General features: G+C 45.2%; 1 protein-coding gene across 1 annotated transcript in view; it reads right to left on the bottom strand.

Moving 5' to 3' along the window:
• The window catches only part of slc6a2 (solute carrier family 6 member 2), a 200,712-nt gene that overhangs the window by 74,317 nt on the left and 107,489 nt on the right, over window positions 1-18,906 (bottom strand). The window contains exon 5 of the mRNA XM_038806745.1: window positions 16,832-16,966. Within this exon, the coding sequence (XP_038662673.1) occupies window positions 16,832-16,966 (135 nt within the window). The remainder of the gene's footprint in view (window positions 1-16,831; window positions 16,967-18,906) is intronic.

The following is an 18,906-nucleotide window of genomic DNA, read 5'->3' as shown; positions in this document are numbered from 1 at the left end:
AATTGCAATTCAAAATCCCACAGAAAATCTGTAAGGCTATTAAGTATGATGAACGACAGAGATAGGTCACTGACTTCTGACTGTAACATCCAGATTATGTAGTGACCATTATCAAAGTTATTTAAAGACTAACCAGATAGATGGGCCTTTAACATTTCCAGTTTTTATCTGGAATTTTTTATTCAATTTATTTAAATTACTGTCAATTAATTGGAGTAATTATATTTTGATTTATTTAACGAGAATAATTAGGTAAAACTTGCATAGAACCTTGGTTCGAAAAATAAAACTGTGAACAGTTCTGGTCTCCTTATAAAAATAATATAAATAACACTGGAGAAGGGGCAAACATATTTATTTGAGTATTGCAAGAACCAAAAGATTATAGGGCAGGATTCTCTGCGAACCGGCGGGGCAGGCCACTCTGGTGCCGAGGAGTGGCGTGAACCACTCCGGCGTCAGGCCACCCTGAAGGTGCGGAATCCTCTGCACCGTCAGGGGCTAGGCCAGCGCCGGAGTGTTTGGCGCTGCGCCAGCCGGCGCGGAAGGGGTTGGTGCCACACCAAACAGCGCTGAAGGGCCTCCGCCGGCCGCCGCGAGTTGGCGCATACGCGGGAGCGCCAGCGTGTGCTGGCGTCATCCCAGCACATGCGCAGGGGGGGGTTCTTCTCCACACCAGCCATGGCGGAGGTTGACAGTGGCCGGTGCGGAGGGAAAGAGCGCCCCCATGGCACAAGCCCACCTGAGGATCGGTGGGCCCCGATCGCGGGCCAGGCCAGATCCCCTAGGGCCAGATCCCCCCGTGCCTCCCTGATGACTCTGCAAGCCGCCCTTGGAGCCAGGTCCCTCCGGTAAGGGCCTGTTGTGATTTATGTCGAAGGGACCCGCCGAAAATGGGTGGACACTTGGCCCATCGCAGGCCAGAGAATTGCCGGGGGGGGGGTGGCCACTGCCAGCAGCCGCCGACCGGGGCGCCACGATTCCCGCCCCCGCCAAAACCTTGACGCCGAAGAATTCGGCAGCCGGCGTTGGGGCGGGATTCACGCCGCCCCCCCCCCCCCTCAGCGATTCTCCGACCCAGCAGGGGGGGTCAGAGAATCCCACCCATTGGGAAAGATTAAAAAGGCTGGGCTTTTTTCTCTGGAAAAAAAGATTGAGGATTAGGAAATGGATGTCTTCAAGATTATGAAAGGTTTTGATTGGATTAACGAAGAGAAGATTTTTCCAAAAGAAAATTGGATGGACGTTTAAAGGGGATAAATTTAAAGGATTATGGTGATTCAGCAGGGGAATGGGACTGACTAGATTGCTTCAGGGTGAGCCAGCATAGGCTCGATGGGCCAAATGGCCTCCTTTAGTGCCATAAATCACTCTATGACAAGAAATAGAGTCCAGAAATATATGACAGTTGCTTAATAATAATAATCGCTTATTGCCACAAATAGGTTTCAATGAAATTACTGTGAAAAGCCCCTCATCGCCACATTCCGGCACCTGTTTGGAAAGTTATAAATCTAATAGAGGATTCAGGAGAAATATATTTGTCCAGAGAATGGTTCGAAGTGGAATTTGCTACCTCAGGAAATTGTTAAGATAAATAGCATTGATGCATTTAAGGGGAGGTGAGATAAACACACAAGGGAAAATGAAATAAAAGGAATTGGTAATGGGGGAGATGAAGAAGGATAGAAAGGGTCTTGTCTGCGGTATTAACACTGATAGGGAGCTGTTTGGCTGAATGGCCTGCTTCCGTGGGACAAAGACATTGAAATCCTGACTTGGAAATATATCGCCATTCCTTCACTGTCACTGGGTCAAAATCCATTCCTAACAGCACTGTGGGTTTACCTACACTACATGTGCTGCAGTGGTTGAAGAAAGCTGCTCACCACCACCTTCTTTGGTGCAGTTAAAGATGGTCAATAAATGCTGGCCTAGTCAGCGGTGCCCCCATCCCACGAAAGAATAATAATAAACATTTCCTATTTGAAGAATAGACCTCTTGAAATAGCATTATTTGGTGTGACAAATGCACACCCAAATAAGAACCCTCGCTTCACAAATAAATCCTGCCTGTGCCACTGACCACACTCAACTAACTGGCAACAACATACTGTCCAATTGCACGAGTTAATAGAGGATGCAGGGAGCCAGTCACAATGTAATAACAGCATCAACCATTGCATTGTCCAGTGTCAATTGCTGGAGGAATGAAGTCTCAGCATGGAGACAATAAATATTCATGGAGACTGTGGCATAATTTCTAAGCACAACCAAAAACACATTGGAACTAGTACCAACTCTGCTGATACATCAGCCCTGGCTAGGTCACTGACCAGTTTTACACCAAAAGGCGGCGGCACAAGCTCCTCTATGGTAAAACTTACTTCTATTTCTGAAGTGAACATCATACAGTTATGTTTTATTATGTTGAATTTTCTACATGAAGCTGGATAATCTCAAACTACTATTACTTAGTATTAAATTAAAATACTGTAAATGTACTGGATCATAATTGGATTGCTATGCAGATTTCAAAGCTTATTAAGACATGACACATATAATGATTATAATTTAAAATTAGCATTTTAAATAAAATGTATATGTGGTACAATCAGAATGGTATAATCAGAATTGCATATTAAATGATATATGGTTTGTAGTTCCACAATGTTATTATAGAGTGCAAACTCATTTACATTGAAATGAATGCTATTTCCATTGACGTTTGTTATCTCTTTCTGAAATATGCTGGGGCTAATTTTTTTTAAAGACGTTTCTTACTGAATTAATCTTTTGAAGAGGTTACCTGAAGGCAGATACTGCCATTCCCCTGTTCATGGTCTACTTATAGACGGGATGCTGTGAAATGTATAGAATAGGTGTATAATACACTCCTGTATTCAGAATATTTATCTGCTTAAAGAGCTTCTTTCAGTGTAGAATCCTTTCATTTGTCAGCAAGTTTAAAATGAAATTCTGACCTAAGAACAGAAATTATTGGAAATACGCAGGAGGTTAGCTGAAAGCTAATTTTGTTGACGGTACTTTTCCTAAGAGGCAGTGGCATAGTGGTACTGTCACTGGACCAATAGTCCAGAAACCCAAGGATAATGCTCTGGGGACCTGGGTATGAATCGCACCAGGGTAGAATTTGAATTCAATAAAACTCTGGAATTAAAAGTCGAGTGACAACCGTGAAACCATTGTTAATTGTCGTAAAGACCCATCTGGTTCACTAATGTCCTTTAGGGATGGAAATCTGCGGTCCTTACGTGGCCTGGCCTGAATGTAGGTCCAGATCCACAACAATGTGGTTGATTCTTAAAAGCCCTCAGGGATGGGCAATAAATGCTGGCCCAACCAGCGACGCCAACATCCCATGAACAAATAAGAAAAAAATTAAAGGTTTCATCTGAAATATAAGATTTCGGATGCTGAATGGCCCACTGTGCACTTTGTTTTTACTGAAGGTTTTAACATATAATTGCTGATGATCCTAATGCGAGCCAGAATGTAAGATCATCTTGCTGTAACGGAATTCTGTATAAGCCAGCAATGCCAGCAAACTTTCTCACTTGCTACAGCTACATTTAAATGTCTTGTTCCATCTCTGAACTGGTTTCCAAATGTAAACTGTGTAGAGAACAAGTTGTTCCCTTATTTTATTTGTGCAGAGATGCCTTAGTGCGCCATCAGTAGGTTCAGTACTATTCTGGCCGAAAAGACCATCCCTTTTTCTTATGGCTTTAGTTAAATAGATATTCCTCTGTCCAAAGGCAGTTAAGGAATCTGTTTTCGCAACATTTGGAACATTGGCAAAGCAGAACCAGCCCCATTCTTGAAGTGACAGCAAATAATTTATTTTTTTAACTGCATGCTCACAATTTTGAAGATTTCATGAAACATCAAATAACAATGCAACTAAAGCCATGTGTATAGCTATTAATAGGATGAGCAATGAAATGTAGCAGTAACGCTCCAAATCTGATGTTAGCAATCCTTCAATTGCTGTTCATCTGCTGCAAATTTTCCTATCAAAACAGATAGGGCAAGAATTTGCTGACATAACAACAAGGTTAATGACACTCATTATTATTTACATAAAATGTGACAGCAGCGACAGGTAAGGAGCAGATTCACAGTTAACTGAGAATATCCAAAAAGCTGCAGTCTAATTTGCTTCAGCTTTGTAAAAGCAACGTCTAACCCTTGGCTCCTGCGATTTTTTATGTAAGAACCTATTGTATTTGTCCACTAATTGACCACTAAATTTGTCGTAACTGGCGGTTACGTCCTTTCATTAAACATGCAAGTATCAATTTAATGATGTAGTAATTGCTGCCAATCAACCTTTTTGCCGTTGAAAATTAACTATTTCAAGTGTGGACTTCTCAAGCTGGATTTTCTTGGTAGACTTAGGAATTCTAAGTCGGATTTGGAGCCGGACCCTCCCAAAGCAGGCCCAAGGTAGGAACCTTGGGTGGATGTCGAGAGCCATCGTCTCTCACCCCTACCAACCCCATTCCATCCTTCATACTCCCAATGTTCCTCCAAAGCCCCTGTGCATTCTCTATACCCAACATACATTTCCCATATCCCCTCTCATATCCACTCAATCAGTATCATGAGCCCTGTAACTGGGAATTATTTGAAATGCTCATGAAATTCTAATCAATCGTCCATTCAAATCCCACTTTTAAAAGCTTCTCCTGCGAGCTCAGTAAATCACACAACCATTCAAATGCTTTTGAAAAAAATTAATTCCTTGTTAAGTGCTCATACATCTGTCAAAATAAGTCACTCAAAAACCTCTGCAAAATATCCTGATCCTATTGACTATTCAGAAAACGGTCAATGAAACAAAGCACACAGTCACCTTCACAGATTTATCAACAAACCCTGATGAGCTGAATCGTCTTACAGGCTTTAGAACTCAGCCAAGCATTCAGAATTGGAAAGAACTCAATATAATCGCCGCTGAGGACCCGAGTTCGTACCCGGCTCTGGGACACTGTTTGTGTGGAGTTGCGAATTTTCCCCGTGTCTGCATGGGTTTCACCCCCACAACCTAAAGATGTGCAGGGTAGGTGGATTGACCTTGCTAAATTGCGCCTTGATTGGAAAAACATAATTGGGTGCTCTAATTTTTTTTTAAAAAGAGCTCAATAGACTGGTACCTTTGTTGTTTCTCTTCCTGCACCAAATGCACAGAAGGCAGAATTTTATCTGTTCCCATAGCAATTCTGTGTCCTGGAGCAGGTAGCTAGCCTCTCGCCAAAGGCATATAACTTGAGGGGCTGCTACTCCGCTTCAAGCATGGTTGACCAGGTGACTCAATGCTCTTACTATCTGCTATTGATATATTGGATGAATTTTACTGGTAGATAGTCAAACTGTTTGACCATGTATGAATACCTTTTCCTTGGCCATCAACTCCTGGGGTGGGACCTAATTCCAGAACTTCTGGTTCGAAGACAGGAATACTACATATTTTGCCACAAGACCTCTGATATCTTCAACATAGCACAATGGGCTAAGCAGCTGACTTGTAATGCAGAAAAAGGCCAGCAACATGGGTTCAATTCCCGTAACGGCCTCCCCAAACAGGAGCCAGAATGTGGCGACTGGGAGCTTTTCAGAGTATCGTCATTGAAGCCTACTTGTGACAATAAGCGATTATTATTAACATTGCCGAAACAGATAGTCATTTGTTCATTTTTTTCAAAGGTTGAACAGATGGCTTTCAATCAAAGAGATAACGCAGTTGTCAGTTTTTTCAAAGGTTTAACTGATGCCTGGACTTCAAATCAATATAAACTAAATGCAATGGCCCAGATGACACATTAATATCTTATTCTCAAGACAGTTGAATGAAGATTGACATTTATCAAATGGAGAAAGTATTCTAATTAATCTGAACACTTACAAAATGCTGCTCAATTTAATGGTCACTTATCTTCTAAGGACAGAGCCCTCTGATCAATCACTAGTAAAAACATATTTAACTTACCACACTGTGTCTAGTTTTGACATTTGAAGTTGTCCTAATCTTAACTGTCAATATGTTCCCAACACAGCAAAAGGCTTCCCCAACATTCACAAGCTGACTGACCTGAGGGGCGGGATTCTCCGATCCCCCGCCGGGTCGGAGAATTGCTGGCGGGTGGCGTCATGGATTTGGTGGGGGCGGGAATCGTGCTGCACCGGTCGGCAGCTGCTGGCAGTGGCCACCCCCGCCCGGCGATTCTCCGGCCCGTGATGGGCCGAGTGGCCCGCCGGTGTAAATTAGAGTAGGTACTTACCGGCGGGACCTGGCTGCGCGTGTGGCCTCTGGGGTCCTCAGGGGGGCGCGGGGGGGTCTGGACCTGGGAGGTGCCCCCACTGTGGCCTGGCCCGTAATCGGGGCCCACTGATCCGCGGGCGGGCCTGGGTCATGGGGGCACTCTATTCCTTCATGTCAGCTGCTGTGGACCACCGCAATGGCCGGCGGAGGCCCTTCAGTGCTGGTTAGCGTGGCACCAAGCCCCTTCCGCGCCATCTGGGATTCGGCACCTTTGGGGCGGCCCAACGCCAGAGTGGTTCAGGCCACTCCTTCGTGCCGGAGTTGCCCGCCCCGCCGATTCCCGTAGAATCCTGCCTGAGGTGTTTCAGACAGGCATCAGAAACCCACCCACCTCACTGGAGATCTCAAACTCAGGGAAATTCAAAATTAAGGCAGGCATTTAAAAGACTGTACACAATGTCACTTCAATGCATGTCAGATTGCGACCTGCTACATTTTCCATGCCTGTGAAAATGGCAACAAGCAGGAATCGGGTGGTAATTTGAATTTAGGGTCCACCTCTATTTTTGGCCACCCAATGTAGATTTGCCCAGTGTGCGGCAGCAAAATCTAGTCCTGCGTCATATTCTTTGAGGTTTTTTTGAGGTTTTCTCCTTATGTTTTTCCTTTCCTCACCATTTTCACTCTCTATTAATCTAACCTTTCTTTCCCTCCCTTCATATTTCATTCTACACCAGATTTGCCACTCAATTCACCCATTCTAATTTATAGCTCAACTCAGTCTTTTCTGTGCTTATTTCACAATCCTTCAATCTGATTGGTTCAGAAGATATCCTCTTGCTTGCCGTATCCACTCAGGCCCCAGGTGCCCTGCTACCTTCACACTTTCAGCAACTTTGTGTGCAAAAGATTGAAGAATGCAGGGGCAAGTCTAATGAACAGCAGATACCATCAGCTGCCTCTGCTATAGCAAACTGTAGTCTGTGCTGTTGGTGTTCACATTTGGGTTCTTGGCCACAATATTCTGTCTACAGCAAGGTTATTCTTATTTCTTTCTTTTAAAATAAATTTAGAGAATCCAATTCATTTTTTTTCAATTAAGAGGCAATTTAATATGGCCAATCCACCTAGGTTGTGGGGGCAAAACCCACACAAACACGGGGAGAATGTGCAAACTCCACACGGACAGTGACCCAGAGCTGGGATTGAACCTGGGACCTTGGTGCCGTGAGGCAGCAGTGCTAGCCACTGTGCCACCATGCTGCCCAGGTTATTCTTATTTCTCAGTTATTCTGCGCTGCTAGTATTTAGTTTTAACAACTTACCGAGTTACAAACACAAACAGTAGTACAGTGGTTAGCACTATTGCTTCACAGCACCAGGGACCTGAGTTTGAATCCAGGCTTGGGTCACTGTGCGGAGTCTGCACGTTCTCCCCGTGTCTGTGTGGGTTTCCTCCGGGTGCTCCGGTTTCCTCCCACAAGTCCTTGGTGATTTGGACATTCTGAATTCTCCCTCAGTGTACCCGAACAGGCGCCGGAATGTGGCGACTAGGGGATTTTCACAGTAATGTCATTGCAATGTTAATGTAAGCCCATTTGTGACACTAATAAAGACAATTATATTATTATTACATAAATGCAAGGTGCTGATGCTGAGTTCACAGGGACTGGCAGTCTCCCATTAATAACTTGGTCTTTGAGGAGAAATATTGCAAATATTAGCGGTGGCATAATTTTGAGGAACACAAATGCAGGATGAAATCAATTAGAATTTGGAAAATACAGTCTACTAAATGAAAGCCAGCATGGATTATTTGAAAAGAAATCATATTGGAGAAAACATGATGGGGAGAATTTGTGAGGGTCATGTATTTGTTGTTTATGTGGACCTCAAAAGGCATTTGACCAAATATCACATAAAAGGACATAACAGATATATTGTCAAAATTAAAGCCCACGGGGGAAAGGGACAGGATATCACTTCACATTTCTATGCAAAGAGCTAACGAGTCTTGAAGAAAATTCCTATCATGTTTCACCAACTGACGGAGGCCACTGGGTCGAGCACTTGAGTGCACATGTTTCATCCTCTGCCTCAACTCATCTGATGCTGAAACACCCATCCTTGCTTTTGTTACCCTTAGACCCAACCAGTCCAGTGTTTGACATAAAAACAAAATGTGCTGGAAAAGTTCCGCTGGTCAGGCAACATCTGTGGAGAGAAACAGAGTTAACATTCAGGTCAAGATGACATTTAATCAGAACTGAAGGGAGATAAAGCCAGTGGAAAGTCGGGGGTAGGGGGTGGGGGGGGGGGGGGGGGGTGGGGGGGGGGGGGGGTGTTGCTGCAGAAAGAACAAAGGAGAATGGCTGTAGTAGGGTGAAGGGCAAAGAAGATTGAATACCAAAAGACATATGTCTCAAAAGGCTATGTCCGAATTAGGTGTGAATGACAACATAAAAAACCCGTGAATGCAACATGAAAGGATAAAGAAAGAAAGAAGGCAAGTCAAACCCTTTCAAGATAAAACAAAAGGAAGAAAAAAAACACACAGAACAAGCTGAAGGCAGAGGTTAAAGTCAATATTGACTCCAAAGGGCTGTGGAGTGCTGAATCGAGAGATAAGATGCTGTTCATTGAACTTGCAGTAAGTTTCACTGGAACACATTGGCATTCCAAGGACAGAAAGATCAGAGTGGGAGCAAGGTGAAGAATTAAAATGGCAATCAACCCATGGTACTAGGTCATGCGTGCAAACCGTATTGAATTATTATACAAAGCGATCACCCAGTCTGCATTTGGACTGCCCACTGTGGAGGAGGCTGCATCATGAATGGAGAATGCAAAATACTAAATTGAAAGAAGTACAAGTAAATTGCTTATTTGAGTGTCGAGTGCCTTGAATGGAGAGAAGGGAAGAGAGGTTCATGAAAGGACAGGCGTTGCGTGTCCTGAACTTGTACAGAAAATGCCGAAGCTAACATCGCCTAAGGGAAACTTTGGCCGGGATTCTCCGAGCCCGGGCCGGGTCGGAGAAATGGCGGGATCGCGGGAAATTCCCACCACGCCGCTCTGACGCTGGGCCGCCGATTCTCCGGCGGCCAGAGAATTAGCGGCAATCACACCCGCTCGGTTGCCGCGATGCTGGTTGCGGGCCACTGAAATAGGCCGCTGTGTGGCTCCGCCCCCTACCAGCGGTGCGTCGACCGCGTGTGTGCGATCTGCACGATTCTCCGGGAACCGCTCCCCAGAGAACATCTGTGGAGAGAAACAGAGTTAACATTCAGGTCAAGATGACATTTAATCAGAACTGAAGGGAGATAAATCCAGTGGAAGGTGGGGGGGGGGGGGGGGGGGGGGGGGGTCGGCGTGTTGCTGCAGAAAGAACAAAGGAGAATGGCTCCCGCTCTGATCGTGATTACAGTGCAGAGGCTCGGAGAATCCCGCCCCCCGAGTTTACCTTTGCATACATCTATTTGTACAACCCAAACTGTTGGGGCGCGATTCTCCGCAAATGCGGCGAGTCGTAAAGGCTGCCGTGAAACTGGCCGTGTTTCACGGCAGCCTCCGCGCCCCCTCCCAGGACCCGATTCTCCCCCCCGGGCGGGGCTAGCAGCTCGGCCCCGTGAAGCACAGCATCGGGGCTTAGCGACCGTTGCTAAGTCCGCGTGCCAAGCGTCACGGCGGCTGATGCGCACGATGACGTCAGCCGCGCATGCGCGGGTTGGACGGCTCCAACCCTCGCATGCACGGATGACGTCATCACGCAGACGCGTCAAACCCGCTAATGCGCGGGCCGTTATGCCCCTCAGCTGCCCCGCGGACTGATCCTGCGGGGCGGCGGAAGAACAAATAGTGCGCGGGTATCGGACCCGCTGCCCGCGATCGGTGCCCACCGATTGCAGGCCCATGCCACCCTACCACGGTCGTGCCAATCGGTGCCATGGTTGTCCGGGACAGCACTTTGCGGCCGTTTTCACGAACGGTGAGAGCAGGTGTGATTGCGTTCGTGAAAACGGCCGTAAAGGCCTGGGAACTCGGCCCATCGGCCTGGGGAGAATCGCTGTTCGCCGTAAAAAACGGCGAGCAGCGATTCGTGTCGTGGGGCGGCCGTGGGGGTGTGGGGAGATTAGCGGGAGGGCAGGAAAAATGTCGGGAAGGCCCTCCCGCTATTCTCCGACCCGTCGTGGGCAGCGGAGAATCGCGCCCTTGGTTTTTTTATGTCTCGATAAATCTGCACTCATCTTTTCAGGGAATTATGTACCTAAACCTATACATCTCTCACTTCTCAGAGACATCCTTCGCCATGTTATGAATGTATATTCTCATTCCATTTTCTTCCCAAAATGTATCCCCTCTCACTTATCCCTGTAAAATTGCATCTTTTACTTTTGTGCATATTTTGCCCTTGTCTTCCTGAAGTCTTCTTCAGTCATTCTTGTGATTTTCAAAACTTCCCATATTATTCTGTCAGCAAATTGCGAAATTATGGCCAGGGTTCTCCAGCTCCCCAGCCGCATGTTTTGCGGCTTTGCATCGTTTGCTGTCCGCAGAATCTTATCTTCCCGCTGCTTGTCAATGGGATTTCTCATTGTAACCACCCGATGCCTCCGGGAACCCTGGGCGCAATTCTCCACAACGGCCGACGCCGTCGTGAAACCTGGAGTGTTTCACGATGGCGTCGGAGGCCGCTCCTCGCCCCCTATTCTCTCTCTCCCCCCCCCCCCCGGGGCTAGGAGTGGCTTTTCGTGAAACTCGGCCGGCATCAAGGCGGTGCGCCGATAATGACGCAGCCGGCGGCGCCTTAGTGACATCAGCCGCGCATGCGCAGGTTGGCCGCGCCAACCCGTGCATGCGCGGTTGCCGTCTTCCCCTCCGCTGCCCCGCAAGACGTGGCAGCTTGATCTTGCGGGGCGGCGGAGGGGAAAGAGTGCATTCTCTTAGAGACGTCGGCCCGACGATCGGTGGGCAACGATAGCGGGCCAGTCCCCTCCCGAACACGATCCCCTCTCAGACCCCCACAGGCCCCAAACTTACCTTTCGCGCTATGTTCACGCCGGCATCGACCAGATGTGGTTGCCGCTGACGTGAACAGGTCGGGAACGGCAGGCCGCTCAGCCCATCCGGGCCGGAGATCACGGGTCGCCGTGAAAAGCGGCGACCCGCGATTCTCTGAGCGGCATGTCGCAACACGACACGCCATTTTGGGGGGGGGGGGGGTGGGAGAATCGCGGGGGGTGCCAGAGCAGCCCTCCCGTGATTCACCCACCCGGCCTGGGGGGCGGACAATCACGCCCCCAGTGCACGTGGGTGTGCTGCCAGTGAGAAAAACAAAATCGCAACAATCAGAGAATTCCAGCCTATATTTCTATAACCAATTCCAAATTGTCTTTATATATTGGGAATGAAAGCAGTCACAGCCTTTACTCTTGGGGGTACACCAATCAAACCTCTTCTGCCGTGGGGAAGCATGGTGGCATAGTGGTTAGCGCAGCTGCTTCACAGCGCCAGGGACCCAGGTTCAATTCCAGCCTTGGGTGACTGGAGTTTGCACGTTCTCCCCGTGTCTGCGTGGGTTTCCTCTGGGTGCTCCAGTTTCCCACCACAGTCCAAAGATGTGCAATGCATGGAATTATGGGGATAGGGTGGGGGAGTGGGGCTAGGCAAAGGGCTCTGTTGGAGAGTCGGTACAGACTCAATGGGCTGAATGGCCTCCTTCTGCCCTGTAGAGATTCTACGAAAATCCTTAGCAAAACTAATGCACCAGGACGGATTACTTGCAGGCCAATCATCTATCAATATCGTTAAATGTTGCCTTAAAACACATGCTGGAGCATTTTAAAGCAATTTGAGACGCTTTTTCAAGACTACTTCTGAAAGACCTTATAAACCATATCGAAAAGCTTTCCTGTATTTATCTAATCAGAAAGTTGCATTTCACTAAACAAATACAACTTGTTTTTAACAAATACGTATTGGCTGAACTGTGGCTGACCCATGCATTTATGAATGCTCGTTACTATTATCTCAAATTTTGGACTTTAAGAGTTTATGGAGTCCGCTGCTCTTGACCGTTCTTGAACAACAGATGACATTGGCTACTCTCCAGTCGTTTGGTATGACGCACAAATTTGAAGAAATTATTAACTTTGTGACTGGACTCACAGATATCTCTTCATTAGTTTATCTCAAGCAGGGTACATGCCACGAGAGCCCAGTGGCTTATCCACCTTGAGCTCTCTGCTTAATTTTTCAAACATTTTTCTGAGGTTATCTTTGACAATTATTCCATCCCCTCCTCTCATATATCTCTATTCTCATGATCATTTGTGCAAAAACAACCAAAATATTTAATTTCTCTTCATCACCATGATTAGGCTCTCCTTCAGCCCAGGCAAATACCACTCTCTAATCTTTTGTTTTATTTCAATTATAAAAGCCCTTTTTTTACATTACCTGCTAGCCTTTTCCAAATTCCCATCTATTTCATTTTTCACCACCCTACTACTTTCTATATTTGCATGATTATCTTCAGTGGAGTACTATCTGTCTTCTATCCAGTTTAGTTGTACTATATTTATCTACAAATTCTTGAAGCACCACTTTTTGTCTTTTAGAAATATATTTGTTTTACTTTATTCATTCCATATTTGTGAAGATTACCCATTGTTGATCTATGGACCACTTGTCTATTTTTTCCGCCCAGTTAATTTGGGCTAGATCACTTATTACTTCACTCCAGTCCAGCCACCTAATTGTGATTCTTCACTAACCTTTTTTAGTCCAAGATAGAATCGCATTATTTTCTTGTTGCTCTTCCCCCAATGTTCTTTTATTCTCACATCAGTTATTTGTCTCACTTCATTGCCCAGAGCTAAATTAAATAACGTATTTGTCCTTGGGTATCTTGCAAAGGAGTCCTAGCTGAATTCTGGCAAGAGTTCTCTGGTTTGGTGCATACATTCACTAGCTGTTCTTTCTCATCTGTCTCTAAATGACCTGCAGATCTTCGCCTCGACCTCAATGTCATATTTTGTTGCTACAATGCATACCAAGAACTCTACTAGTTCCTTATAATTTTGACCTCAATCCATTTGGATTCTGTCGTAATGTAATCTCTTTGTCCACCTTTAAATCTTGCATTGTATTAAGAATCCTTCATGAATGTGCGATCCTCCCTTTTCTCCGGAAAATGTTGCAACAAGAACATTAAATTGCCTAGTCCTTTCCAAGCCTCAGCCATATATCTCTGTTACGATTATACGTTAAAATCGAGCTTATTGTTCTAAATGATTTTCCTTTTTGGAAATTGGCCCTGCTTCTTTAGATCTGTCAGGTTTCATTTCTCAATCAAGAGGCCACGACTACAACCTATACCCATAAAAAGTGTGCAAGAGCAAAGCAGGTTGACTTGGACACTGACTTCCCTATTCCCCAAAGGCAATGTTGATAATCTTTACTTGGCACTTCCTCCAGATGGTCCCAATTAAATTGTGACATTACCAAGATGAAATCACAAGGTGTATCAAATTAATATTCACCGCCTGTATGTATCACAAATATTTCAAATGTTTTAGAATATATGGCAGTTGCCTGGGGGTAGCCTCCTTGCAGCGGAGTTCATATCCTGAGGGGATGTGGCCATTGCTTACTTGGCCAGCATTTACTGCCCATCCCGAATTGACCTTGAACTGCTCAGGCATTTCACAGGGCAGTTAAGAGTCGACTACATTGCTGTGGGTTTGGAGTCACACATAGGCCAGACCAGGTAACAATTGGAGATTTCCTTTCCTAAAGGACACCAGTGAACTAGATGGGCTTTTCCAACAATCGACAATGGTTTCATGGTCATCCTTAGACTTTTAAATTCAGATTTTTATTGGATTCAAATTTCACTGTCTGCTGTGTTGGGACTTGAACTTGGGTCCCCATAGCATTACCATAGGTCTCTGGACTGCTAATCCAGCAACAATGCCACTGCGTCCCTGCACCGGGGGGTGGGGGCGGGTCAATGTTTCAGTTTCAGGATCCTTTTGAAACACCCCTTCTTCCCACCTACCTGGTCACAGCTGCACACTGCTCTATGGAAAACGTTCCTCCTTCACAATGGTGATCCGATAGCTGTGGTCATTTTCTAACTTCAAAGTTGTTAAAATTGCTGAGTGCGCACCTCAAATGGAGGTCCCCGTTCTCTTCCTCAGCTGCAACAGCAGGTTGATGCTCCTTCCACGCTGGTGGGCTTGGCTTCCTATCAGCCCTCCAAACTTTGAAAAATCCACCCATCTTTCACGAGATGGTGTGCACGCCCTCCGCCCAGTAATGAACCAATTCAGACAAAATTACTACTGGGTGACGGCTGCTGACGTGGTGTGGGATTGGAGGTCCAGCTTGATCTCAACATCAGGGCCCCTACCCCAAAATTACAAAATCCTACCCAAGGACACAGCCTGATCACTGTCCTTCTTAACACAGAATGGGAGAGCTTCAAATTGTAAGTATGAGATCCTGTTCATGAATACATTTTATATAATGAAGGTTGACAGAGATTTGCATTCACTATATAGCAGTCTGAGTGATTTGGCTTCTTTATTGATTCGGACCACGGTGGATCAAAATGCAAAGCTCCCTTGATTTTCTTAAAATGGTTACATCTGTTGTGCATTGAAGGACTTGCAGAAAGAGACTGTGCCAAGTGTTCAAGCATCAGCTTTTTCTTACGTTTTATTTTTTTTTAAACCAACACACAATGCTACTGAAGGGGTTCTGAGTCATCTGGAACTGCTTGAGTAAGACAAAAGGGAATATTGTTGATTACAGGGGAAATCTAGTGACAGTACCAATGTTAACTTAACATTATTATTAAGTCTGTCCAGGATAAAGCAAGTGATATATTTTGTTTTTGACTAACTAGCACAGTTACGCAGCAACAACAAAATACCGGGCTCACCACTAAAAAGCTGCCAATTTCTAAACATGCATTTCACTAAGACAAGCAAGCAGAGAACTAAAAACTGGCTTTAGGTTCCCCGCCCACCAATACCCAGTTCAGCCAACAAAAAATTATCACCATATCCATTTAATTTATGAGAACATTTCAGTTCCAGCACAATTAAATTTTATCTAAACTATTTTAGTTCTTCTCCAGTGGATTGATGGATTGTTACGACACAGCACTCTTGTCCTTACCCTCCAGTCCTCTCCCTGCAGCTCCACTGAGGTAATGGAGACATTTATTTAAACTGTGAAACTTTCAGGCATCTCCTGAACCCTAGGTCGCATTTACATCCCACCCGCCAGATCAAAATATGTAATCCAACACACTCTTTTGTAGTTAAGTCTTGTGGCACAGTGGGTAACTCCAGATTGCAACATGCACGCAAAGTGCTTGTTGCCACCGCAACTAAGACTCCAAGGATACTGCAACACACCACCACATGCTCTTCTTTCTCTGTCACCTCGTTGTGCTTACACTAAATTGGGTCCAGATGTGGGCAGCACGGTAGCATTGTGGATAGCACAACTGCTTCACAGCTCCAGGGTCCCAGGTTCGATTCCAGCTTGGGTCACTGTCTGTGCGGAGTCTGCACATCCTCCCCGTGTGTGCTCCGGTTTCCTCCGGGTGCTCCGGTTTCCTCCCACAGTCCAAAGATGTGCAGGTTAGGTGGATTGGCCATGATAAATTGCCCTTAGTGTCCAAAATTGCCCTTGGCGTTGGGTGGGGTTACTGGGTTATGGGGATAAGGTGGAGGTGTTGACCTTGGGTAGGGTGCTCTTTCCAAGAGCCGGTGCAGACTCGATGGGCCGAATGGCCTCCTTCTGCACTGTAAATTCTATGATATCTATGTGATGCCGTTTACCCAGTCTGAAGACTGACACATGAGGAATAGTCACTTCAGTAGGTCACAAGAAGGCTGCCAATGTCCATGAATCTGAGATCTAGCACATGTCCTGCCTATGGATGTGACTGAATGAAGAGGAATACATTTGGAAGGAGTGAGGGAATTCATTTAATTGAAACTGTGGACGTACACCTATAAGATCAGCTTTCAGGTACAGTTTGACCCTTGCAATAGTCTTACTGAGATTTGGAGGACAATTCAAAATGATAAGACTCACAGAAGATCTATCAACGTAAAGCATTTCTGTATGCAGGAGGACCGGTAAAATCACAGCATGACACGTGAACAACATGGCAAGGATCTGGAAACCCTTGAATATTTGTTGCGGCTCAAATGCTTCTGTCAACCTTCCACTTTTTAACGTAAGAATTGCAAAAGATGATTGAAGTAGCACGAGTGAAATAAATTTTATGTTGTTTTAAATGTACTCAGAATACTAACCCATGTGTCCTTTGGCTGCAAATCCTCATATTCTTTAAAGGATCTGGGGTATTATACTGAATTAAATAAAAAATCTACTATACAGAATCAGAGGACATTGAAATATAAGACAATATTAGCATAAGATGCCACCTAAAATAAGATAATGACAAATCTACCAATTCTTTCAATCTATCCAATGCAAAAATGGACAGCAATCTACCTGAGCTTCCTTCAGCCGTTCAAAGTCAATGCTGAGGTAGGCCCTGATCCCATCCATTGCACCTGGCAAGGTAATCCCATGGATCAGCAGTACAAGTAACACCATATAAGGCATGGTTGCTGTGATCCACACCACCTGCCAAAGAAACAGAAACAACACATGTACTTTCATCCACTTTGATCCCTTATCTAACTTTGCAGAAACAAAAATAAAATGAGCTAAAGCCGTGACACTTTAAGCCTCCAGCTGTCCCTCGCCAATGGGACTTCCCATTGTACCCACCCCAGGCTGCGAGGAAACCCGGTGGCATGGGTGCGCTGCCAGCGGGAAAAGGGAATCGCAACGACCGGAAATTTCAAATTTCAATTTTAAAGTGGCGAGCAGAATCCAAATTATAACAATTCTCGATATGTTACTCACCTTCTGATTAAGGCAGCCAAATGCAAATTAAAATATTAATTGCTATTCAGCAGTCAGCTAAATAAGGTGCATTGTTTATTCAATACTGCTCATGACATAATTATATCCCAACTTCAAAGTAACCTGGTGGAAAAGGCTGTTGTATTGCAGCAACATAACTGAGTGACAATATGTATTTTATTCACAATGTGCATGTCACACTATGCTTACACCATTTTAGATTTATCACGATCATTTATTTATTTCATGCACATTTTCTCTCCTTTTAAAGATAAGAAAGTAATTAATAGTTACTGTGGTACCGAATTAGAGTTCACCATTGCAAAAGCAGGGACAAAAATGTTCTTTTACAGTCTCACCTAATTCAGGTGAGAGAGTAGAGTTTCATATTAGCACACTGCACCACTGCTCCCACCCAACTCCAGGCACTGCCAGTAATGGGAGGTCTGGCGGAAGGAAAAGGAATTCGTAGTAGGCCTTTCTTCCTCTGCTCAGTCTCCTATAATTCATAAAATCAAGATCTTGGTAGCACTGCAGATACTTCCCTCCTCTGTCAGTGACATGCACGCACTTGGTGATGGAAATCCGGTTGAGGCCCATCCTGCATAAATAACAAGCTCCAACTAGGAGAATGAACACTGTCTGGGGTCAGTTCTCGGGTGTGAAATTCCATCTGGCCACTCCACGGTAAGCTGAGGAAAATCCAGACTTTTTTCACGTGGGCGTTTCAAAAAAAACATTGGAGATTTATGGAAGTACTTTGCACAATGTCTTTGCAAACGGTTCCAATTAGTGGGAACTTGATGGTCCCTATTTGTTAGTTTGCTTTTAAAATCCAATTTACCAAATATACCAAAAAAAACCATGATCTTAATTTTGTTTTTTTGACTGCTTTGAGTATTTTGCAGCAATTTGAATGTTAGACATATTGCTTAAACTATGAACAGGAGAGTCACCGGCATTGTTATTGATGACAAGTATCACAATATAAAGAGAGAAATTATGCTGAAAATAGATAACCCTTTGATTTCTTTCTAAAATAACAAAATATGCCAGTGAATTCAGCGGGGTCTCCCGCTCTGAACTTCCCACTGAATTTACAACAGGAGAGCTGGAAATTCCTGGTGAAATTCCAGGGCCAATATTCCTGTGCATTGAGCAAGCCAATGCAAGGAAATCAACGGCAGCATTGTACTGTGGTAACCACAACACTTTTGGAGAGATTTCAGAGCATTAAGCTAACATGGATTAAAAGTACAGGTTTTATTGGGACAGTGGCAATCCATGCAGTTTGGGATGTCCCATTATTGTTCCCTTCCATGCGATTCTCTGATTCAAGGGGTCAAAGTTTGAACTGAGGATCGGGTCCAGATTGAAGGTGGTCAGATATGCAACTTGGCACCATTGGCCACGGTGTTGATTCCCTACCACAATCCTGGTCATGTGCCATTTTCAAAGAGGCCAGCTCAAGGTCAGGTTGGTTGCCCACTACAAGCAGTAGTTTGCTAAAGCTCTGCTGGGAATTCCAGTTGGCAGTGTGGGCAGCGCACGGTGACAATGTAGTGGGCCCAGGCTGGGACGGGTAGGGGGCTGTGATTGTTAACCCCCCCCCCCCCCAATTATTGTTGCCTCACGACAAAGAGGTTGTCCCTTTA

The sequence above is a fragment of the Scyliorhinus canicula genome, chromosome 9 (genome assembly GCF_902713615.1).
Source record: "Scyliorhinus canicula chromosome 9, sScyCan1.1, whole genome shotgun sequence".
Lineage (NCBI taxonomy): Eukaryota > Metazoa > Chordata > Chondrichthyes > Carcharhiniformes > Scyliorhinidae > Scyliorhinus > Scyliorhinus canicula.
This window is presented reverse-complemented; position numbering and strand designations above follow the sequence as displayed.